Below are 23,717 nucleotides of genomic sequence, written 5' to 3' on the forward strand. Positions count from 1 at the left end.
ATTCAGTGAGACAGTTTTGTCTTGCAAGGGAGCACCATTCAGGGCACAGATAGCAAATTGTGTAGAAAACAGTTTGCTTCTCTAGCTGGGATGTTTCCCAGGCACTGTACCTATGGAAGACGGTGGCAGCAATGACTAGGTGTGACTGTAGTTTCTCCAATGAACACTTTAGCTCATACCCTTGCACCTAATTCTTAGAAGGACAGAGGTATTTACCTTATATATTAATCTTTATTCACATTTATCTTCTTCAGAGAGAAAATAAAGGTACAATACAATTCTATGCAAATTAACCCCAAACTTGAAGAAACAAGGAATTGTGTCACAGGAGTGTCCCACAATGCAAGAACAACTGGCTGCTGTGTGTGGTTGAGATAACTGCTGAGCTGGAGATGCTCTGGCTACTGCCAGGTGTTTTTACACAGCTGGCTCCTGGCATGTCTGACACACTTGCAGAGCAGAAGATCATGCCCCAGGGAGTGGAAGAAGCTGTGGCTGACCTTCAACCTGCATTTTCCAGGTGCTCATAGATCATAGATCAATTTTCACAGATCAAACAGTGGCTCCTTACTGTGCAGAGGACTTCAAGGCACAATGGAGGTAAGCCAAGCATGCAGAAGCCCAGGCAGAACCTTGTCAGAGGTAGGTCTGAGCAGGGAGTGATGTCAGGAAGCAGTTGACGATTTGGGAAAAACATCCAGTGCATCTTCTCCAGCTGCTCTTCATCACAAGGTACAGCTGCTTAGGGCCTATCATATCACTGCAGCCTCTGCAGCTGCTTGGGCGCTTTATGTCCAACTCAGCAGGCAAGAAAACATTGTATAGTGGTGAACACCAATGCAGCAGGGGAAGGCACGGAGCAGCCTGGAAACAGATCCTGCTGGCGCAGAAGGGAGATGGCAGTTTTGAAATCACAAAAAAGCTGGAAGCACTCAGTGCCTCAGCTCGCTCTGGGGCTCAGTGTCCAAGACTCCTGCCAGAAAGCAAACTTAGCACCAGGAGATGGGACAGGAGCCACTGCATTTTCCTGTGGTGTTCCCCTCTAGCAGCTCCATGACCACAACCATCAAGTAGTGGGCCAGGAGATTGGCATGGGTGCAGTTCCTCAGCCAGCATCTGACATGAGTGGGGTCTCTTAGAAGAAGGGATGAAATCATGAGGATAAAGAAGAAGAGGAGGAATCATTAGTTTAAAATTTCCTTAGTTTGAGATTTCCTTAGCTTGGCAGTTCCTTATTTAACAGTGCATCCTGGTGCTGCCAGGTATTGCCTCATTCAGTAAACCTGGGGTTGACGACAGTGGTGGTGGCACTCTTGAAGAGAGGATTATCAGCCTGGAGGGAGAGAAGGGAGAAGCTTGTGTTGGGCTGTGTTGGATTTCCAGCAGAGCATTACCCATCCCACCCATCCCAATGCCAACAGCCCAGACAGCATTGGAAGAAGAGTCCATAGGATATTTCGGCCCCTAAATGGCAAAATCCAGCTAGGATAAAAAAAGGAGCAGTGAGGAGGGCTCAGGTCTACAGCTGCCTGTGGGAAGGATGTCCCCTCCTGCTGTCCCTTCCCCAGTGGATCTGAGCACCCCAGGACACCCCACTGGCACGGACAGGCTCTCTTACATCATTCCACTTGGCTTTGCTCTTCTCCTTCTCAAACCGGCGGTATTCCCGACGGTCCAGCAGCTCCATCAGCAACCTCCAGATGAGCAGGATCACAGCGCCGATGACGAACACGCCAGCGATGGTGCCACCCACGATCGTTGGGACATCAGGAGGCTGTGGGCACTCTGGGATAAAGATAAAGATCTTTAGGATAGAAGATAAATTTTGGGACAGACAGATGGGCTGCAGCCCCCAGAGAAGCAGCGAGGCTGCCGTGGCAGGGTTGGAAGCCTGCCTGTGGCAGAGCAGGAGGAGCAGGGATGGGATACCTCTATCAGTTTCAACGCTGACGGTGTATATGTCCTCGCCATCCTCCTGGACCATATGGAAGGACATCCAGCAGTTCTGGGAATCCTTTTCCCTGCATTTCCTATAATTTTTGCTCGTGTCTGTTGTTGAGTTCGTCTGCAGGTGGATGTTGGGACAGGCCTGGGAGCAGTTCTTCTCAAAGGGTCCTCTCTGGAAGAACTTGCACTCCACACAGGAGCTGCAAAACAAGCAGCCACAGCTCACATCTGCAGGGGCAGAAACTCTCTCACTTGGCTCTGGCTACAGCTGTGCTCTGCCCAAGCACAGACAGGGGATACTGGGGATCCCTGCTGCCCTCTCTGTGCCCATCACTGACCTGTACGTGCCGCAGGGTGAGGTGCAGCCCGGGCACTCCTGGCAGAAGGGGGGCTGGTAGCCTCCCTTGCACTGGCAGCGGTTGCAGAGGCAGGTCCCGCGGAGGCTACACACATTTCTGCGGGTGTTGAGGCAGCCCTCCGTCGACTGCTGGCACTGGCAGGCGCTGCCCTCATATCCAGGCTGGCACTTGCACACCCCGCAGTCGCATTGTCCCCGTGCTGCAGAGGAAAACCTTTCAGATCCTGCAGGCAGCCGGGCCACCCTCCCTCTGCCCCTGCTTGGAGAGCATCACCCACCCTGCACCCACCACACCACCCTCCCTGGGATGCTCAAGGAGGTCCTACAGGCTGGTGTGGCAGGACCCAGCCCCAAACCCCCCGGGCTGCATCTCCCTGGGCATTTAACCCTTGTGAGTAAAGCTATCCCCAGCACCTCACCTGGGCCGCCGCAGAGGGAGCCGTTGAAGAACTCGCAGTTCATGTTGTCGCACTGGCAGTGGGTGCCGTAGATGTACTTGCCGGGCACGTCGCTGGTGTGGCAGACACACTGCCCACACACACAGTCCCCCTGCCCCGAGCACGTCACCGAGCTGTTGTCACTCCGGCAGCTGCGCTCCAGCTCCTTGCTGCTCTTCCCCTTGGTGTCGCACTCACAGTTCTTCCCCGTGTATCTCGAGTTGCAGCTGCAGCCAGAGGAGAGGAGCGAGCTTGGGTCAGTGGCCATGCACAGGGCTTGGACCTCCACAAAAGTGGAGCAAATCTGGGACGGCCTCACCAAAAACCAGTGGCAGCATGTTGGTGCTAACTCCATGCTGGAGCGGGGTGGCTGACAGGGAGCAAACCTCAGAAATGCTGCTTTTCCACCAGTTGTATTCACAACACCCAGAAATTATTGTTATAATTTCCAAGTCCTTGCCAAGGAGATGTGAGTATTTCCTGAGGAAACCCAGTCTTTTCCTCCCCTTGTCACTGAGAGGCCATGAAGCATTAATTACATTTAAAGACTCATGTGAGCTGCAGCCAAGAAATGGGATTTTGAAAGATTTCTACAGAAATCTGTGTATGCTCAGTGGGTAGATTGGTGGATGATTTGACACTGGGATGGATGGGTGGATAGTTGGATGGATTGAAAGCCTTAGAAAAACAGCATAACCTCCACCAACAGAAACCGTGAACACAGGGGACAATTCCAAGGAGAATGCACGAATCCACCTCTCTGAACAAAAAAAATTCGTGCAGATCTACGGAGCCCAGCCCTGGCTTGGCCCAACATCCCTCTCCCAGCCATTCCCCAGCTGTGGCAGCATTTGAAGTGGTGTTTTGGGTGGACAGCACATACCTGCAGATCCCACATTCGATAATGCCTTGCCCACTGCAAGCGTCTGGGTCAGGCTGGTCATTGCAGTGGCAGTTGCAGTTGCTGGTCACGTGGACAGTGAGGGTGTCTGTGAAGCCTAGTGGCCGTATGGTGAAGGAAGAGTTTGAAATGCACACCTTGGCTGTGACCTTCACTTTGAAGGTGACCTAGAAAGTGCAGAGTAGGACAGGGAAGGGCCAGACGTCCAGCTGTCAGTGTGGTATTTGCCCTAGGCTGAGGACATGCACATCCAGAACAACAGAGGAGCTGCCACATCCCACAGCATTTTGGACACTCTTGGCATTAAATTAATATAAACAGAAAGCCTGGAAGAGCAACCAGGGTTCCTGTCATTAAACAGGATGGGCAACAGAAAGTGTGCAAGCTGTGGGGTGTTCCTGGAACAGGAGAACATACCTCATCATTGATCTTAACATTGTCGCACTGGCCCCTTGCTTCATCCGTGGAGTCCTTGTCATTTTTGCATTTGGAGTCATATTTGACTTCCAGAAAGTCCGGCAAGGTGGAATGGTCCAGGATGATCCGCGAGGAGAGGTTCTTTGGAAAAATGGTGGAGAAAGTGCCATCAGTCCAAGAGTAGGCTGAACCAAGAGGGTATGGAGTTGCAGGTCAGGAAAAAGAGCCAGAGACCACCACAGGTCAGGATCTCAGCTGCCTGGGGTGGTTCTGGAAATGCAGGTGATGTCATTGGAGAGATGGGAACTCCAGCACTTACATTGTAGGCCACTTGGATGAGTTCAATGATGTTGCTGGAGTCCTCGTTTAGCTCTCCCACCGCCGACTTTGGGATCATCTCACTCAGTTTCTGCCAGTGGAGAGCAAAGAGGTGAGCACTTCCTACCACGTGACACCAGAGCAGGAGACAGCAGCAAGGGACACACACAGCTGTGTCTCTCCTCCTGGGAAGGGGATGGAGGCACCTGGACCATCTGATATATTCTCACCTTATAAACATCCACCACCTTGCTGGTGACAGCAAAAATGGGCTGAATGTTGTTTTCAGCAAGTGTCTGGACCAGCTGGCCAACAGATGGGTAGTCCTGGGTGGGGAGAGGGATATCACACTCAGCACAACCTCCTCCACCAGCAGAAGAGAAGACACTTCGGGTGTGGCAGTACAATTTATGGCAATTAAGGTGATGTTTTGGTCTCCGCAACAAGCTGTTTTACATGACGTTGTCTTTTCTGCCTGGGGGAGTGAGGTGGGGGGTGCTGGATTTGCTGAACAGTCCCCAGGTACTTACAAACTCATTGCTCTTTTTGTACATGTTGTCCTCCAAGTGGCACTTGCCATCATTGGGGGTCAGGATGCCCCCGAGCTTGCCATCCCCGGCAAAGTGGAAGCCGTCATCAGTAGCGAACACCAGCAAGCGGGTCACGTTGCGCCAGCCAATCTTGTCCTGCAAGTGACACAGAGAGTGGCCCCTGTCCCTGAGAAAGGCTGGCAGGACAGTGGCAGTCGGTGTCACCCTTCCCAAAGTCTGTCAGCCGCAGCATGGGGCAGGGGGCAGGAAGAAGGTGGGTTGAGGGAGATCAGGGTTAGGAGGCCCTGGGGTAAGATGCTCTCTAGAGTGACCTGTCCTGCTGCCAAATCAGAACTTCAGCAGGATGGGCTTCCAGAGCCCACCTGGAGAGTGGCAGAGCCACCTGTGTGCATGGGCCTGAGCACAGTTCCTGGCAGCAGGGCAGGGGCAGCACTCACCCCGCACACTGCTGCCTGCATCATGGCATCCAGCCCCCCCTCGGGGGCATCCAGGTTCCCTGAGATGAACTGCTTCCCCACTTCGTTCTCAAACTGCTTGGCGTTGTCAGTCAGTGACAGGATGTGCTTGAAGGCAAAGGGAGGCTGGCACTCGGTGTCCTTATTGGGGCAGGGGTTCTTCAGCTTCTCGGGGTGCGTGTTCACGAATGGCAGCACTGTCTTGTCCACAAAGGAGCCAAACCCTAGGGTAGCCAGAGTGTCAGGGCACAGGGCATGGACAACCTGCTGGCCCCAGTGTACATGCCCATGTCCCTTGCCCTGCCACGCTCTTCAGCCAGGCAGAGGACACCTTCCATCCACTTACTGCATCCCCCTCCAGCCCTGCAGCTATTCCCAGAGGTGTCAGGCCAAAGACAGGCTCACCAATGCGCCGAGAAGGGGTGGTGCTCTCCAGAGCCCTGAGAAGCTCCCCTCCCAGCTTCTTCACCTTCTCCAGGTCATCCAGCATGGAGTAAGAGAGGTCCATGAGGTAGTAGAGATCAATGGGATACCCCATGGCACGGCGAAACTTCACCTCAAACACAGCAGGCTGGCCTGAGGGACAGGAATGCTGGGATCAGCTGCCATGTTGTGCCAGCTAGTGCCATCACCCATCCTTCCTCTCTCTTGGAAGAAAAGGGATGGGAATGCAGGCTGCAATGTGTTGTTCTGTCTCAAGTGAGTCTGGGGATGAGTGGAAGGGCACTGTTGGCAGGCCACAAGAGGAAGGGTGTTGGGAATGCCAGGCAGAGCATACCTGTCCTCAGCTTCAGGTGCACCTCCTGTGGAGTCAGCTGTATCTTGTTGCTTAAGGGCTGGTCCTGTGCTCTTTTAATCTCATTGCCTGGAAACTCAATCTCACTGTCTGGGCATCCCCTCTGCTTCAGCTGCTCAATGGTGTCGCAGCGGATGGTGTCTGGCTCACCAGCTTTTGTGAAATTCTGTGTGTGACAACACCAGCAGGAAAAAAAAAGTCAGAGGAGCAGGAGGTGAACAGGCACCTTTCAAGATGACCTGGCCCCCAAACCCGGTCTCCAGGGCATTGATGGAGAAAAGAAAACCTTTGAGGGGTATTGATGGAGAAATGTCATGGCTGTTGGATCTCTCCTGGCCCCATCCTCCATGCAGGCCATGAAACACTCCCACCATGAAATCAGGTGGGCAGGGTGACTGTCATGATGCCTGTTAGCTGACTGCTGGGGGGTGACAACTAGACAGGCCACATGGACCTACCAGCTTCTTGCACCAGGCGCAGCCAGGACCAGACTTAATGCAGTCCTTGCACGTCCCCACCTTGATCTTGGGGCACTCCATGGCAAAGGCTGGAAAGGCAGGAAGACAGAGTTGGTGTGGGGGGCAGTTCAGGGTATTCAGACACCCAATATCAGATACCCATGCTAGCCTAAGCCTGCCCTGCCTCTCAAACCAATGCTGGGCTCTCAAATGCCTTGCTGTCCTTCACCTGGGCTGGCTGAACTCCAGATCCCAGGAAGCGTAAGGACATTTTGCAGCATTTTGGATCCCCCCACTCTTTCACTGCCTGTGAAAGGTACTGGCAGGAAGTCAGGAAGGACAACAGGGCTCACCTGTTGTCACCAGCAGCAGCACCCAGGTCACTGTTAGCAGCTGGAGGCAGAAGTGATGAGTCATTTTCTGCAAGACAAAAGGACATTCTTGTGACCATCTGGGATGTGCTCCAGGGATGGGGCAGCTGCAGTTTCTCTGGGCAACCTGTGCTGAGATCCTGTGTCGCACCTTTCCCCAGGAAAGTCCAGCAGCAAACCCTGACAGTATAATGGCCTTGCAACATGGATGAACATGGGGAAGTCAGAAAAGAGGAATTTGTTAAAAGCAGAAAAAGGAATAAGAAAACATAAAGGAACAACAGACATTGCCCTTTTTTAGCAATTGTGACACAATGTCACTTTTGCCCTTTTTAACAGACACAAGTGTCTGGAAACCACATCATCAGTTTCAAAATAGCTTTGATAGCTGCCCTGAGGAAGAAAAGAACCACTCCTTGGCTCCTGCCACCACCCCTTCCTGTGAGTATGCCAAATAAACAGCTCAGACTGATGTGGAAATCAGAAAACAAGGGAAACTGTCAGAAGACAGACTGAGGCAGGTTAGTACATTAGGGCTACTCACAGCCCATTCTGAGGTATCAAGGTGTGCTGTCTTAGCTCATCAGCCTCTGTAAGACACCACACCAGCTGAGGATGACTCTGGTCAACCTTGAAAGGATATCTGATCTCCTCCCAAGGGCAGAGAGAAGGTCTAGGTAGGTCAGTGGGTAATGTTTGCACAGTGAGGTTTGATACATAGATTTTAAGTATAGATTTTGAGATGTGGCAGGACTCTAAGGGTAGTGGCTGTCACTGATTACGGCTGGGGCATCTGGAAGCCCACCCTGCTCTGGATCCAGCCCTGCTGGAAGAGCTCCACAGCCAACACCACATTGCTGCGCAGCCAACAAGAGGCACCAGCCAAACCCGCAGGGTGATGTGGCCTGAGCACTCATTCTGCCACGCCTGCACAAGACCATCCTATGGTGGGTGGCCAGAGCCCTTCTGGACTAAGAGCTCTGCAACTTCCTCTCCACCACCACAGTCCCCCATGGTAAGATTTTAAGGGTGTAATTTATTGTCACAGCTGCAATGTCCCTGTCAGGGTGTCATGCACGCCCTGTGCTTAGCTGACTCACCACACTCCTGTCACCTCCAGATTCTGCCAGCAGAGTTTAAGCTTGCAGGAAAGAAAAGCGGGTCCTGCCTTTAGTTCCTGTAGAACTCAGTGACTGACACCCCTAAGGTGCCTAATTAGGCTCCAGTTCTGCTACAAAACAGAAGTTCCCACACATGCTGTGAGGACCAAACCCACAGACTCAATGGGCCCCTGCTATTCCACCTGCCCAGTGTTTCCAAGTGTTTAATTCCTGCTGCCATGCCAAAGAGTGCCTTGATAGAGCTCTGTGAGCTCCTTGTTCTTGCTGGAGGTTGAAATTTCCTGCTTACAGGCTCATCTCGTAAAATAGAGCAACCCTAAAACTGGATTTAAAAAAAGCTACCAAACTCCAGAAATACAGTGGGACTCTCAACACACCCCCAAGTGCTAGCTGCTATCAAGTATTGTGAAGCAGGGTTCATGTTGTGAGCTGCATTTGGACACCTTTTTCACTCCTACAGTGGCTTCTTGCCCTTGTCACAAGAGTGTGAAGCACATCCTCATACTGGGAGAGTATCAGCAGGAAGTTCAACACCTCTTCTGCCAGGGAGGGAAATTACACCTTCGTGTGTGGGCAAGTGAGCACAGGGCTTTCAAAGAGAACTAATGGGGCTTCTGCCTTTGTCCGCCTCTTTGCAGCCTTCAAAGGAGGGGCAAAGCAGGTTTTCAGCCTGACTCTGAGCCTCAGCAGCATTTCCTCCAACCCCCTTGATGGTCCCTTCAGCTTATCCCAGACTTGCAGTCACCACCAGCCCTGGGTCTCATCTCCTGCACGTGCTCTGCCTGTGAAGTTTCTTTTCCCCCTTCCTTCCCATAAATTCAGGCAAGCAGAGAGGTGCACATAGTCCATCCTCCCGCCCTGGGGTGAAGGAGCAGAACTGCAGAGCTTTACAACCACCTTCATCCCATGCTGGGGAGTGGGGTGCCAAGATGGAGCAACCCAGCTGAGGACAGGACACATGGCCACCAGGCTCTGCCTCCTGGCCAGGGCTCCATCGTGGCATCAGGGGGACGAAGCTGCACCTGAAGACCAGGGTCCTTCTTGGCCCTGTGCTCTGATCTTCTCACCACATGCCTTGCTTGGGTGGCTTGAGATCAAGCCTCTTCTTCAGCAAGAGCCTTTTGCAGCAGCCACCAGGATATTCCACCAGTGGAGCATCTGCCTCAGGACAAGATGCCCCCCAAGAGTCTGTGAGCCAGAAGATGTGAAGGTGGCCTCAGGGAAGGTGCATAAGCTAAATGCTGGATGCTGTCCTTGCTGTTCTGCCTGTGGGCAGGGTGCAGAGCTGGGGCACTCTGGCACTCAGGATGTGCTGGGGGCTGCCACTGGGATGGAGCCGACTGCTGTGCTTCATGGAAGAGCAAGCTGGGAGTTATAAATAAGGCTGAAGGGGAAGTGTTGATGCCAGCAGTGATCTTGTTGCTATAAATAAAAAAAAAAAAAGTCAAACAGCAGAGATGAGTCTTGAAGTCTGTTAGCCACAAGTTCCCATCAGTGCTTTGCTAAACATCTCTTTTCTCACAAAGAAGGAGGATATGCACTCATGCCTGGTATCCTGTGGGATACTCCTGTGGTGTTTGCATCATCCACCTGTAGTAGTAAGGTTCTACTAGTGCCAGTGCCCATGGGTGCTTCCTCCACACTGCCAAGCATCCCTGGTGCTGGGTCATCTTCATGCTGTGACAGAGGTGCCAGGTATTGCACCCAGCAGATCTGCTCTTTCCCATCCCTGCAATCTGTGCAGCTCCAGACCTCAAGCATAGAAGAGTAACTGAGCACAGTGGGCTATGGTGAGCATGGGAGAGTGGATGGCACTTGGCTTGGGGCTGAGTCTTCTGTCACTCCACTGTGTGATGCAAATAAATCCCACCCAGGTGGCCATGCAGAATATCACAGTGTGTGTGTGTATGTCTTTTTATATATATTTTGTATATATAAATCACAGGGGAAATATTTTAAAAATAAATATCTATAAACATATTTTTAACACATAAAGGATAAATAAAAGTAATTAAATAAAAAGTATATATATACATACACACACATATATATATCTCCCCACGTACTCTTATAGAAATCACGAATATATTTTATATGTATTTCCTTGCAGCAGCCTCCAGTGCCTGCAGAGGACAGATCTGTGGGGTGAGCTCTCTCCCACGTGCACCAAGTCCCTGCCTAGTCTGTGGCATCCCTTGTCTCTGAGCACCAAGGCCCCTGGGTGCCCGTGGGACCCTTGCCCTGCCCTGGGAAGAAGGGAAGGAGAGCATTTGGGCTGCTGGGTCTGCCAGGGTGCTGCTTGGGCGGGAAGGGGCTGCTCACTGGCTGTCCTGCCCTGGCCACTCTGGGCACACCACACTCCCCAGGCGGCTGAGATTACTCAGAGCAGCACCAAAGAGGTGCAAACCGCTGTGAAGCAGGGTGTGACCGCTGTTACAGCTAGGGCAGCAAAATGCACCATCTAGAGATTTCCCACAGCTTGCAGCAGCCCCACTCCGGTGTCCATGCTGGCCAGGACAGGATGTCACTCTATGTGTTCACATCTCACCTTCACACCTACCACGAGGCTGGGAGCTGTAGCTGTGATATTGGGAAAAGCTTCAAAAACAGGGACCAGGCTGCTACCCCTGACACCTGGGGTGTGCCCCACATTCCATCTGCATCCAAGAGCCACTGAGAAGTTGGGAAGGATCTGCTCTCCCCGGGGTCACGAGCCTGCAGAGTATTTGATGTGCGCAGCACACACAGAGATGGAAGAGAAGAGCAAGGGTCTCACTCCCTCTCCCAGCTATTCCCCCAGGCTCACAGGGGTGCAGGGACACCCGGGAAGCTTTGTGCAGAGGCATTACAGGCGGTGACACCGTGCTGAGCCCTCCAGGCAGCCATCCCTGCCATGCTCATGCCATGCTGCCGTGCCACTTCCCTCTTGGCCACTGCGACCTGTGGCTGGCAGCGGTGGGGATCCCCTCAGGAAGAGAGAGGGCCATGGAATGTGGCAGGCCACAGCCCTGGGATGCTGCAGGTGAGCACACAGCCCACGCCGCTCTGCCCTGTGCCGTGTGTGAGGGTGAGGGAAGAGCACGCTGCACCCTCTCTGCTCTGCTTTCCCAGCGCGTGGTGTGGTGAGGAAAGGGAGTTCTGGAGTTTTGGCATCCTCCCCACAATAACCACCTGCATTTTCAGGCTCAGTGCTACCTCCAAAGGCAAAACGGTGACAGACCAGGCAAAGCTGCCTTTCAAAGGCTGTACAGACTGACCCACCGGCAGGAGGGATGCCATGCCAAGCTCCCTGAAACCCCCTGAACTCAAGTGGCCAGAGGCTAGATTAGGAATTATAAAAATATGCCATTAAGACACCGGAGCTACAAACCCCCTTTGCTGCCTAATTGCCTCCCCCCAGGAAAGGAGGAACAGAAGCATAAAAATTGAGATGCTGTACTCACCTGGCCTCTAGCCTTGTCTCTGTCCTGTACTTCGGCTGGGATAAGGATGGTCTCAACTTTTCACGTCTGGCTGGGAAGAACAGCTAAGCATCTAGGGGTCTGTGACGCACCCCAGTCTTTCCTTCCTACTTCGGTGTTGCAGTTACATGAGAAGAGGAAGTCAAAAATGCCTGTGGGAGGCGTCCACCCCAAACCCCCGCCAGCCCCACTCAACCTGGCCAAACCCACCGCATCCTGCCTCATGGGATTGGGGCTGGTCTCCCTGGGATCCCCAGGGGCTTGCAGCCCTCCCACTGCACCTAGGAAAGGGCCCCACCCAAAACACCACCCTTTATGAGAACTTTTCACCTTTCACAACCCTGCTGGGGCCCAGCGCTGACCTCGGTGGGAAAACAAAGCTGAGAGTGGGGGAAACTAGTTTATTGGCAGTCCTTGGGCATGGAGAAGATGGGGAGTTTGCTCCTCTCAGACTGTGGGTTGGCCTCTGAAACGTTTGTGTCAGGGTAGCCAGGCCTCCTCATATGACAGAGATGTAGGCACCATCCTCTGGGAAGGCTCGGGGCTGTGTAGAGTATTTTTTAAGCAGCCTTCTAGCGTTTTTGTGCCGGCTTCAATAACTCCTCCCAGCAACAGCATTTCCCTGAGCAGAGAAGAACCAGATCCTGGCAATTTTCTCTTAACCTCTTCAGGTTAAAAAAAAACCCAAACAAGCCCACAATAAAGTAATTTAGAAAACATACAGGACTGTAGGGTTTTTTAAAAGCTAATTATTGTGGGTCTTTATTAATTGCTTTGTAGGTTCTCCTTCCAAGCAAGCTGATGTTGAGTCACCGTTTTGCATTATCATTATCATGGAATCCCAGAAGAGCTCATGTTGGAAAGGACATTACAGACCATTTTGTTCTAATTCTCTGCCGTGGTCAGGGCAACCTGAGGCATTATAAGACCCTGATGCTGCTCACCTGCTGCTGTGTTACAGTTATGGGTTTCTTTTTGCTGCAAGGAAAGAGATTGCAACGCCAGCACAGAATTTCCGGAAGGGTGCTCTGTGGTTTGGTGCTTTTATTAAAGAAGGCATCATAGCCCTGGCTCGGTTTCATCACAGCCAGGTGCAGGAGGAAAGCATCACAGTAGTCCTGGCAGTGGGACAGGAGCATCGCAGCATGTGATACAGGAGATGGTGGGGATGGACCCTGAGAGTGAGCCAGCTGGAGCTGGGACATTCACCTCGCCTGGATGGCTGAAGCTGGATGCTGCAGAGTACTCCCCAGGCCTGGAGAGGGTGAGCTGCTGTAGATGAAGTTGGGAAGGTTGGTGGAGCTTCCTGCCAGCGGTGGGGGTTGCAGATCTGGAGGAAGGAAGTGTGGTTGAATGAGATGGGCTGCCCGTAATCTTTCTTTTTGTATTGTGTGAGGCCCCTTAAATGTGCGAGGTTTTTCTTTTTCTCCTCAGTAGTTTCATGGGGTTTGTCCAACCACTTTGCTTCAACTGACTCGAGGCTGCAGGAACGGAGTGGGAGAGCTGTGAGCCCCCAGAGCTGGAACGGTGAGAGCAGAGAGGGTGCACCTTGGGCCCCTGCAGCCAAAACTGAAACTTGCTTGCGTTTTCCAATCCCTTCCAGCTGTTCCTCAGGCTCTGCTGCAGCTTTGGCAAGCCGTGCTGCAGGTGAAGGGGGTGGTTACTGTTACCAACATATCCCTTTGGGGATATGCCTGGTCACAAAACATGCTCCCTAGCCTGTTTTGTAAGTGTTTTAAGCTGCTCAACATTCCCTTTCCTAATTTAACTGCCTTTATTTTTATTGGTTCATCTTTTTATTTTTACTAGCGTGGATTGTGTTCCCCCCCACCACTAACCACAGGACTGCTGTGGTTTATGCAGGATGCACTTGAGCAGCTGAAGTGGGGAGCTGGGCATCCACCTGGGCACTGTTGGAGTATTTTTTTCCCCAAGTAATGGATTTTGGTGATCAGAGTTTTCATTTTGAGCCTTTGCTCCTAAATGATGCTCACCCAGCCTGGAGCAGAATAAGGGAAGCTTTCCTGTTGTTATTTTCTCTTCCTAATGAACATTAAATCTTTCTAGCCCTGATGAACATTAAATTTTGTTATATGCCCCATCTCTGGAAATGTTCCACGTCAAGCTGGACTAGGCTTGGAGCAGTCTGACCTAGAGGCAGGGGAGTGGGACGAGGAGATCTTTAAGGTTCCTTTCAACCCAAAACATTATGTGATTCCACGTCTCCAACATACTCTCAAGAGGAAGCAGAGGGCCAGACACTTGTATGTAATGTAATGGATAAATTCGTGTATATAACATTGTATCAAAGGTTTGGTCTATTAAAAAGCTACTCCAAGGCGTCTCCCCAAGACCTGTGGTGCAAGCTGTGAAACCACAACATTTGCAACAGAAATGACACAGCCGGACTGGAGATGGCCCATTCATCAAGGATGGGCCTCCACTTCACAGCTGCTCGACATCTGATGTCAATCTTAGTGGAGAATCCGGAAGATGATCAAATGAGAAATCCAGGAAGACTATCAAATCATCTTTTCATACTTACGGGAACCCCTTTCAAAACACACACACCCACCCCCCCGCTTGGAATAAAGAGATACATGAATATTTGGACTTTCAGTGGACTTAGTCTCAGGATAAATAAACTGTATAAAAACTGTAGCTGAGACCCAGTGGTGTGTGGCTGAGGTTGGATGGTACCGTTGTTACTGTCACTCTGCCCACCCAGCATTCCATCGATGTTGTCCAATTTTATTGTGGCTTTTTAACTGGATTTTGGAAAATTGCTGAATAAATTCTGTTATTTTGAATTGGCTTCTAATCATTTATAACACACTGATATCTTCACTCTCATGACCAGTGACAGGACTTGAGGAAATGACAGGGACCTGCATCAGGGGAGATTTAGGTTGGACGTTCTAAGGTTCATTCCCCAGAGGGTGATCAGGCACTGGACAGGTTCCCCAGGGAATGGTGACAGTCACAAGGCTGCCAGAGCTTCAGGAGTGTTTGGACACTGCTCTGAGTCACCGAGTGAGATTGTTGATGTGTCCTGTGCAGGGCCGGGAGTTGGACTCAATGATCCTGATGGGTTCCTTCCACCTCAGCATATTCCATGATTCTATGATCTTTCCAAGGACCTTCCCAGAGGCCTCTCCCTGCATTTCCTTGGTACCCACAAGGAGTGTACTTAGAGCTGTGCACTTCTATGGCCCAATATCAGGCCCTGGGAAACACAGCCTGAGGGGAAATGGGGACGGCAGAGGATGTGGAAAACAAAGAGGTATCAACCAGGGAGCACCTGCCAGGGCTTGTTAAGATCAAGCCTGCTGTGGCCTCAGGCTTGTCACTTCTTACTCATCTCAGAGCAAGGCAAAGCAGCTTTGCATTTCGCCCCATCCTGTGGGTGGAAATGTGCAGCTGAGGCTTGGGTTGCTTTGTTGTGGTGCTCACCTGAGCCCATGACTGCAGTCTGGCAGGTGTTGGCCCTCCCTAGGGGCTTGCTGGGTATTTTCTACTGCTTTAACTGTAGAAATAATTCCTGGCAGGAAGTTTTAGAGTTGTTTTTTTGTCCTACTGTGCCAGCCTGGTCGCTGGCTGGTGCTATTGTTACCAAGAAACCTCCAAAAGCGTTGGGATAAATGAGATTCTCTCTAATAGTGTCTTCTTAGTGTTAGTAAGTTGTAGTGTTAGTGAGTTTATTCCTGGCCAGGAGGAAGTGTGTATGTGGCTAAAAATGCTTCAGCCTCCACACTGACCCCAGTACAAAACTTTTTTCACTTACTTATCCATTATTATATACATATATATATATAAATACATTATAGAAATTGGTGCAACTTACATAGTTATTTTCATTAATTAGTATTCTCTCCTGTACTTCTTATTGATTTCTTGCCCTCCATGCAAATTTGGTCCACATTCTTTAGTCCTCTTATCATCTGTTTCTCAGAGAGAGATCCTCCAGCTATCCAGGCTTTTATCTTCTGATTTCTGGTTACTTCAAGGTCCTTGGTGGCCCATAAATTGAAGCTCTCAGATGTCCAATCTTCAACTCACTTTGGCTCTGCTTATTGACGCCTGTCAGGGTTAACCACCTAAAGGTTTTGGTGATCTAATGATCAAAGTAACATCAAGGATCTGTGAAGAAACTTAAAAAGTGGGCGCTGCTTACAGTTGATCAACTAATTAAAATGAGTTTAGGGGAGTGGTATCATCTCCAATGCTGCGAAGAGCTCAGCTCATGCAGAGGTGTACCCTTGACATAACACTATGTTGCGGAGTATCTCGGTTTAAGCTAAGCACGCTGAACGCCCTCAGGCTGTTGACAGGAAGCTCCTTGAGCACGCTGCAATTAACCAGAGGGCAATCATCCGCAGATTGCAATTAATCGAGGCCAGTTACCCTCTGCAGGCTGCCCAGCAGAGAGGCCGGCAGCGCAGGGCCGCCCTCGCACCCAGCACCGGAGCGAAGGGCCGGCCCGACCGCCGAAGAGCCGCTGGCCGAGCTCCGCCCGTGGAAGGGAGGAAGGCAAATTTCCCGGGGCCCGCTGAGGGCGCAGCCGGAAGGTGCCGCCCGGCCCGGCCCCTTCCCTTTCCGCCCCACGGCGCCATGGGCAAGGCCAAGCGGCCGCGGCTGCACCAGGCCGCCCCCCGGCCCGCCCGGGCCCCGCCGGCGCTGCCCGGGCCCGGCCCCGCCGCGGGCGGATGGAGCGCGGCGGCCGGGAAGGTACCGGGGCGGGGACGCGCGGGGCGGCGGCGGGCGGAGGCCGATTGCGGCCGCCTCGCAGCGGCTTCCCCGCCTGCCCCGAGCGGAAAGGGCCGGTCCCCGCGGGCCCCCGGCCGCGCTGAGCTCCTGTGGGGCTGTGCTGGCCGCAGAGGGGTAGCCGCGGGGCTGGCCGTGGCGATGCGGCGGCGGTGGCTGACGGGGCGGCGCAGGCCGGTTCTTCTTGGCGTTAAAAGCCTCGTTGAAGGCCTGGTGCTGCTGGGCGGCTGCTGCTCCGCTCGGAGTTTGTATCCGTGTGGCACGGGCACGGCAGGGAGGTGACGCGGGGCAGCCTGGAGCGGCCCCGGCACAGCGCACCATTAGCAATACCGCTAATTAGCAATACGGGCCAGCAGCGCCGTGGTGTCCCCAGCCCACGTAGGGTGGTGACAGTGCTGGAGGCTGAGGATTGTTGGTGCCTGGGCTGCGTTGCATCGATGTAACTTGACTGCGGCAGTGGGGATTGTTATCAGCAAGCGTTGGGAAGTCTTGCAGTGCCTCCCTTCAGTTTTAGGTTAGGGCAGATGGAGAGGAGCGAAGAAGTCATTTATACAGGCTCAGGGTGTTCTGTTTTCCCCAGGTGTGTTTTGTGTACACGGTTCAGGTGCCTCCCCCTAGCCCCCTCACAGCCAGGACCAATAAATGTTTTTTATGTGCCTAGGCTTTCCTTGTGAGGAGAGAGGAATCGCCTGTGCCAAATACAGCTGGGTTTATACCACTGTGAAGTAATGTGTTGGTAATGGAAGGTAGTGTTGGCTAAAGTAATGAATTCTAATTCAACTAGAGTAGCCACTGCAGATCTTAGAGAGGCGTTGCATGCTTGAAGCACGATGCTGAAGAGTTGGTGAGTTGCTAGTAGTTACTGAATCTGCTTTAAGGTCCGTTGAGTTAGGCTTTAATCCCTTAATCTTCTCATTTGTTGCTTATCTGTATTGTTCTGTACCTGTAATAAATCTGTCTTTTCCTAAGGATGCTGTTCCCAGCTCTCCTGGGAGTGAATGCACTTGAGTGAGGTGAGGCAGGAAACTTTTAGGAACAGAGCAATCCAAAATGAGACTGTGAAGCTCCCTTCTGTTTGGAAGAGCTGTGGGGGGGAACAGGACAGGAGGTGCCTTACGTGCCCTTACCTGCTGAAGAGAGACACCTTCTCACTGCCACTATTTCTATCTGGATGCTGCTGAGTTTGATTTTTTAATTTTTTTTAAACAAGTGTTGCGTGGTGGTGTATGTACTAATTCTTACTTTATGTTTCTTTTGCATAAGGACTGGGACATCTCATCTTCTGGTGTATTTTCTGGGCTGAAAATTGACCCTGATACTCTGGTGAAGAAGCTTGACTTGGACTCCAGAAGCATCATTTCCTCCAGAACAGGTTTGTTGTATTTTGAACGAGCTCTGTGTAATGTTGTGAGCAAAGACACTGGGGACTGTATTTGTAGTGGTTTTTAGTGGCTATCTCAGGGAGCTACAATGCAAGCATTGCTTCCTGTGTTCCTGTGAGGGCTTCTAGAAGAGGTTTGTTTTTCTTCGGGCTTCTGCATGGATGTGCTTAGTGATCTCTAGGTGGGGTTCTAGCTTCAGGCTGTCTGTGGGATATCCTTGTGCAGCCAAAGACTGCCAGGGTAGGGAGCACAGCAGAGCCTAGGCTATGACCTGATCTCTGGGCTTGCTCTGTGGCTGTTTTTGCCTCACCAGCAGCTGGCACTGGTAACTCAGCACTTGGCCAGCAGGTTCTCATTGTGTACCAGCTTCACTCACAGCAGCCTGACGGCAGCAAGTCTTCTCCTGCCCGTTGCTGTTGTGGGGTCTGTGGCTCGAGGATTCCAGTGCAGGAGACTCTTATCTCATAGGGAGTATGGAAGGTGTGAGGGGGAGGACGTGATAGAGCCCTTTGATTTCCACAACAAGGAAATGCTCTCTTTGGCTGCTCACTGTGAGACAGAGCTTTGTATCTGAAAGAAGTTTTCACTTCTAAATATCTGCAAGGTCTCAAAAAAATTCTCTGGAACTTGTATCCCAAATACCCACAAACTCTATCTAAATGTTTGAAAAATCCCAGGAGGAGCAAACTACCAGACAGAGCCTGGTAGCACAGTAAGCCATCCTGATACAGAAGAGGCATGTGACTCCTGAATACCTTCTTTGCAAAGTAAATTAATTTCTTTATTTATGTGGATAAATACTACAGTGACTTTGTTTTCCTGTCCAGGCCTATAAACAAATCAGTCACACAAGGGCCGGTGGTTGCCTGAGCAGCGGTGAGCCGCCCATCGGTGACATTTGGGCAAAGAGTGAGGAAGTGGAGAGGTTGTGTGAGGACACATTTGCCTGCTCTCTGCACAGAAACCTTGGCAACCCTTACTGTTTTTGAAACACTGGGCTCATTGTTGGTAACTCTCCTGGGAAGAGGACATGTATGGATCTCTGTGTGCGTGTGCACGCTGCCATCTCTTTAATTAAATCAGACGGCGTGTTGTTGGGGGCTGGCAGCCTGCAGTCCCAGCCTTTCATTGCAGGCTACAGCTGTACATGTCTGGGTTATAAATAGAGCTGTGCTGCTGGTGCCCGTGCAGTGCTGATGGTGCAGATGTGCAGTGCCTGGCTGCCTCTCTCCGGGGTATGTGCTGGCCTCCTGCAGACAGCCCGTGCTGACCCCGCTGCTTTGTGCTCCTGCGCGCTTTCCAGATGATTGCCTAAAAATAACTGTTCATTTAGGGGCTCAGAACTGCAACTCAACCAGGCAAAAAGCCATCTGATTATTTTTTTACATCTTCCCAAGCTGTTGTGCCCTTTCTTGTTGTCGTGCTCTGGAGCCATGTAGAGGCTTTTTCGTTATGGAAATCAGTTAGGGGTTTTTTTTGTGTTAATTCAGTGAACTGTAACTAGGCTGTGCATACAATGGCAGACACAGTAGAGTTAGAAAAGAGATTCTGGGCAGACATGCTTTGTCTCCTGGCTTCTCTGGTCAGCTCAGAGCCTCTTCTGCAGGAAGTTCAACTTGACTCTAACCCTCCCTCCACCTCTTCCTCCCTTTCTCCCTCAGCTTAGTGCACAGGGCAGGAGGGTAGGATTCTCCTACACATTGCTATTTTAAGATAATAACAAGACAAAAGCATGCTTCCCTCCCACTTGCTTTTCAAGCTCTAAGAAGGTCAAGTTGGCAGACTGTAGGTGGGCTCACTATCTCCTGTGCTTTTCACAGCTAGTGAAGATTTTTTTTTTTGCTGCCAAGGCAGCTGTGTGGCAGTTGGGAAAACAAGTGTTTGTCCTCTGTGTGTGTATATATCTCACATTATCGTGTGTGTATATATCTCACATTATCCAAGATTTTTTCATACTGTCCAAGGTTGTTGGTATCTCTGTGTTTTGTGTCTAAATCTGGCCTTGTGCTGTGACTAGTCTGAGGAAAATCTTGGAATTGGGTTAGATTTTAGAAGATGTCAGCTCGGAGCTCAAAATTAGTCAAAAAAAAGCCAGTTGGCTATTGGGAAGCAGGAGGAAAAAAACCAGAGGGAGCATTGTTATGCCCTGTAAATAAACCCATGGTGTAGGCAGCTCTTTGATGCTTATGTGTACCATCTCAGGGGCTAACTAACCAACAGCAGAGCATGGTTACTTCCATGGGATAAAAGGCTCTACCTGGAACAGCTGTTTTCATGTGTCAGAGCCAAAGGGCTGCAGTCCTGCAGGAAACCAATCCACTGCTCTGCTGGGGCTTGAGGGCTGTTTCTTGTGGTTGCTAACAAGAGAGGACACCTCTCTGCAGTGTTTTCCTCAATTTGTAAGTGACCAGCTTTTGCTGCTCTTTGGGCTGTGGTGGTTTTGAGGGAAAAGGGAGAAGCATGATGTGTAAATTGGAAAGTCCAGAGTCTCTAGCAGGGTTATCCCACTTAGCATGAGAGCCTGTGTGTGCTGGGGCTGAAAGGAGTGAGGCCCCTTTTTGTGGAAGGATAAACTGGTGATGTTGGTTCTTGTTAACTGAAGGCCTTGTTTTTCTGGGGATTTCTGAGGATTGCTGGTGCATCTGGGTGAGGCAGAGTGCCCTGTGGAAGTGTCTGCTATTCATGGTAGTGGTCTGTTGCTTCCTTTAGATACAAGGCTGATTCAGTGTGCTTGTGATTAGTGTGAGGTACCAGCACAGGCTGTTCTGGCGTCAGTAATCCCTGTGGCACGAGAAGGAGAGGGTGGAACTGCAATGAAAAATGTCACCAAAATGGAATTCATTGTAGGTGAGTCTTGCATTATGTGATATAAAAAGCCAGTGGTCTGAAAAGGAAAGTGTTTTAATATGGTAGCTCTAAGCTGTGTCGTGCTGTGAAACAGACCTGCTGCGACAGCTTTCCCCTGCTCTGCTTTTTGTCTTTGATCATTAGCTCAGCTTAACACAGATTCCAGATGATTTCCACACGTTTGTAGGTGACAAAAGCCAGTGCCATCCCTGAGAATGCTGGAGTTCAGTCCATGGGTTACTTTGTGCTCAGTGATTGCTTCCTGTCACTGTAGTTTACTTAGCCACTGACGTAATGTAAACCAAAGGCTTTGCCGTAATCCAATCCACGCAGGGACCTCTGTGACTCCAGCGAGTGGATAAATCTCATTTGAATGAGCCTCTGTAGCGTGGGAATTAAATGTTTCCTACCAAGTCAGAAATAATGGCCTCTCATACTTGGGTTGCTGCTGTTCATTTTTGGTTGTTTTCTTTAGCTTTCCTTCCGTCAATGTTTGCTCCTTGAACCAAGAGCCTATTCAAGCTTGGCTCTGGCCAAGCAGTTGCCTATGAATGTCTCTTTTTTTGGAGTGGATGATGAGCCAGTTGTGGAATGATATGAAGAACTGGATTAGTAGCTTCCTGCTTTATTTTCAGCTGCTCCAGAAGGGAAGGGTGACAGGCTGTGTTGTTCAGTAAACAAAAGTGCAACAGCAGCAAGTTCATAATTGTTTGCAAAACCTGATGCACAATCATCTTGATTGCTGAGGTTGGACTGGACGTGAAGAAAAATTTCTCATTTTACAATGAGAGTGGTGAGGCCCTGGCACAGGTTGCCCAGAGAAGCTGTGGCTGCACCATCCCTGGAAGTGTTCAAGGCCAGGTTGGATGGGACTTGGGGCAACCTGGTATAATGACAGATGAAAGAGAGGTTTAAGTAGATGCTCTCTGCAGGTTTCTTTCAACCCAGGCCATTCTGTGGGCATGATTCTATACCAGGGTGTGAAGCATAGAAGAGGGAAATGACTGAGCATTTGGCACAGAAGGCATTCCCTTCTCTTCCTGAAGAAATGTGGATATAGGAGATGATAATATCAGACAAAGCAGGAATTCACTGACAGCAGGGAATTTCTGGGGTCTGCAGGCTGTATGCAACCTTGCTTTCCTCCTTTCTGAGGTTCTCTGTGAGTTCCTTTTGTTACCAAGCCTCTGTTTTCAAGTCACCGACAGATCCCTTCTGGTTTGCACCTCAGCTTCTGCTCTGGAGTTCCAGATCTGCTCGGTCTGTCACCTTATCTGCTTCTGCACCCATTTGTCCAATTCTGTTCTCCTTTTGTAGCCTCCAAGAGAAGCAGAAAACCTGTGGTAAATCGGTGTTGTGGTCCCGCATTAGCTTCACACAATATGATTTGCTGTCCAGTTTTGGGGCTTTTTTTATGGATATTGTACCAGAATGTTAGAGAGTCCTTGTAAGATCTCTCCTCTGACAGCACTGCTGTTCCTGTGGTGTATAGTCTCGTGGTTACTCCTGCAGTGGACCCACACTGGTGTGGAAAAATTGCAGCCATGACCAGGCCCCCATTACTCTTCAGGAGCTCTTGGCAGGATGCCAGTCTTTGTGTGCTATAGTTTGTTCCTGTCTGTTGATCGGATTTCTGCATATTTATTGCCTTTACGTATTAAGGTTCCTCTTTTGTCCTCATCGCTCATCATCTTTCCTCTGTTTTGATTTTATGTTTTGGTTTTTTTCTGCTCTTCTGGCCTACTGGGGTGTTTAGCAATTGAAGGATTATAAAATAAAAATTAACCCTGTTTGTTTTAATGAATGCATGTGTTCTTAATCTCTGCTGCTTTTTCTTAATGCATGCTCAGGGAATTTTGAAATCTGCTTGTGTTGGTCATTCATATCTCTGGCATGGCAAGCTGCTGGATCCTCAGGATTCTGCTGCTGTTGCTTTTCTTCAGCTTTTCATTCTGTGCTGGCAGTTGTCAGGCCTGTCTTGTGTTTGTTTTGTGCAGAACGCCTTCCTCAAGCTGTTCCCCAGTGTGGCACAGCTCAGATGGGAAGGGGTGTAAACGGGCTGAGGATGGCAGGGAGCGGCTGCAGCACCTCCAACATGTTCGTGAAATTTCCCTGGGAAGTGCCTGCGTGCTGTGCTAGACCTAAGTGTTGAGGTGTTTCTCCTCCATCTGTCTTTGTTATTAGCTGCCCAAGCTGTGTGAATTTGGGGAGTGGTGAAATGCTCTCCGTGATGCTGTCAGTGATGCCCTTGGTGGTGCAGCACTGAACCTGTTTTAATGCCTTTGAAAATATCTGATGGGTGTGTGGGTGCTGCCCTAGAAGGAACAGCTGTTGGAGTGGTAGTTGAGCTGGGAATTCTTGCTTTAGCTCCCTCCTCCCTCTGGTGCCTTGGGAAGGCTGACCTGAAACAGAGAGTGGACAGAGCTGGAGAATAAAGTAGATATTTATTAAAAGGCCTTTAGGGCACACCTTGGGCAGGACAAGAGCCTGGCCAGGGTACACCCGAGGTGGACCCAAAATGGTCACAAAATGGATGACCGGTCATGAGGTCTCACACTTTTATAAGCCTTGGTCCATTTGCAGATTGGGATTTAATTGTCCAATTACAGCTTCAGATTATGAAGTCTCATCCATTTCGTTTCTTTCTTCAGCCCACTGTTGTTTGTGCTTTTGGTCCTGAAAGTTGTACTCATTGTCCTTGGTCTCCAGCAGGAAAAGGATTTGTTTTGTCTCCCTGCTCTATGAAGAGAGCTGACTGACACTTGGTATGAGGCTCAGAACTACTCCCCTAGGCAGCACAGCATCTGAAAAACCTGAACGTTAAAACTTAAGGCATCACCTCCATCACATACCTCCTGCAATGTGTCTGTGTTCTTTGTGTCACCTGCAAAGGTCCAGGATGTGTCCCAGGACTGAATGTGCCAATCTCAGCTCAAAGGGGAAACTTCTCTGCATAAGCTGGTGTTGCTTCTGACACTGTGTGTGAAAGCGTTTGAAACCTCCTGTAACAAACTTTGCAAGAAAGAAGTTCCCAGGGAAGGACAAGTGCTGTGTAGGGATTAAACTCTCCCCCAGGCCCAAGGTTGGCCACCCTGGAAAGCTTGATAAAGTGACAGATGGTGGTTTACCTTAT

General features: G+C 50.6%; 2 protein-coding genes across 2 annotated transcripts in view; one reads left to right on the forward strand and one right to left on the reverse strand.

Annotated features, from left to right (window-relative positions):
• Positions 1–211: 211 nt before the first annotated feature.
• Positions 212–11,713, reverse strand: ITGB2 (integrin subunit beta 2). The gene is made up of 16 exons (XM_066322497.1): positions 11,574–11,713; positions 6,992–7,058; positions 6,639–6,727; positions 6,163–6,346; positions 5,790–5,960; positions 5,367–5,608; positions 4,909–5,064; positions 4,609–4,704; positions 4,380–4,469; positions 4,061–4,201; positions 3,626–3,810; positions 2,725–2,969; positions 2,286–2,505; positions 1,930–2,147; positions 1,619–1,785; positions 212–1,333 (listed from the first exon to the last, which is right to left on the reverse strand). The coding sequence occupies exons 2-16, from the start codon at positions 7,053–7,055 to the stop codon at positions 1,271–1,273; spliced, it is 2,331 nt and encodes a 776-aa protein (XP_066178594.1). The 5' UTR covers positions 7,056–7,058; positions 11,574–11,713; the 3' UTR covers positions 212–1,270.
• A 4,477-nt stretch (positions 11,714–16,190) lies between these two features.
• The window catches only part of SLX9 (SLX9 ribosome biogenesis factor), a 38,900-nt gene continuing 31,373 nt past the window's right edge, over positions 16,191–23,717 (forward strand). Inside the window, exons 1-2 of the mRNA XM_066322495.1 lie at positions 16,191–16,319; positions 17,619–17,727. Of these exons, the coding sequence (XP_066178592.1) occupies positions 16,203–16,319; positions 17,619–17,727 (226 nt within the window). The 5' untranslated portion in view covers positions 16,191–16,202. The remainder of the gene's footprint in view (positions 16,320–17,618; positions 17,728–23,717) is intronic.

The sequence above is a fragment of the Sylvia atricapilla genome, chromosome 7 (assembly GCF_009819655.1).
Source record: "Sylvia atricapilla isolate bSylAtr1 chromosome 7, bSylAtr1.pri, whole genome shotgun sequence".
NCBI classification, from domain to species: domain Eukaryota; kingdom Metazoa; phylum Chordata; class Aves; order Passeriformes; family Sylviidae; genus Sylvia; species Sylvia atricapilla.

What these genes read in the sequence shown, in the direction of transcription:
- ITGB2 (XM_066322497.1), bottom strand. Translation starts at nt 7,055, where the DNA reads ATGACTCATCACTTCTGCCTCCAGCTGCTAACAGTGACCTGGGTGCTG. An exon ending in TGCAGGCAGCAGTGTGCGGG is followed by an intron (nt 5,065 to 5,366) that starts GTGAGTGCTGCC and finishes TGTCACTTGCAG; the next exon opens with GACAAGATTGGCTGGCGCAA. An exon ending in GCAAAGCCAAGTGGAATGAT is followed by an intron (nt 1,334 to 1,618) that starts GTAAGAGAGCCT and finishes CTCTCCCTCCAG; the next exon opens with GCTGATAATCCTCTCTTCAA.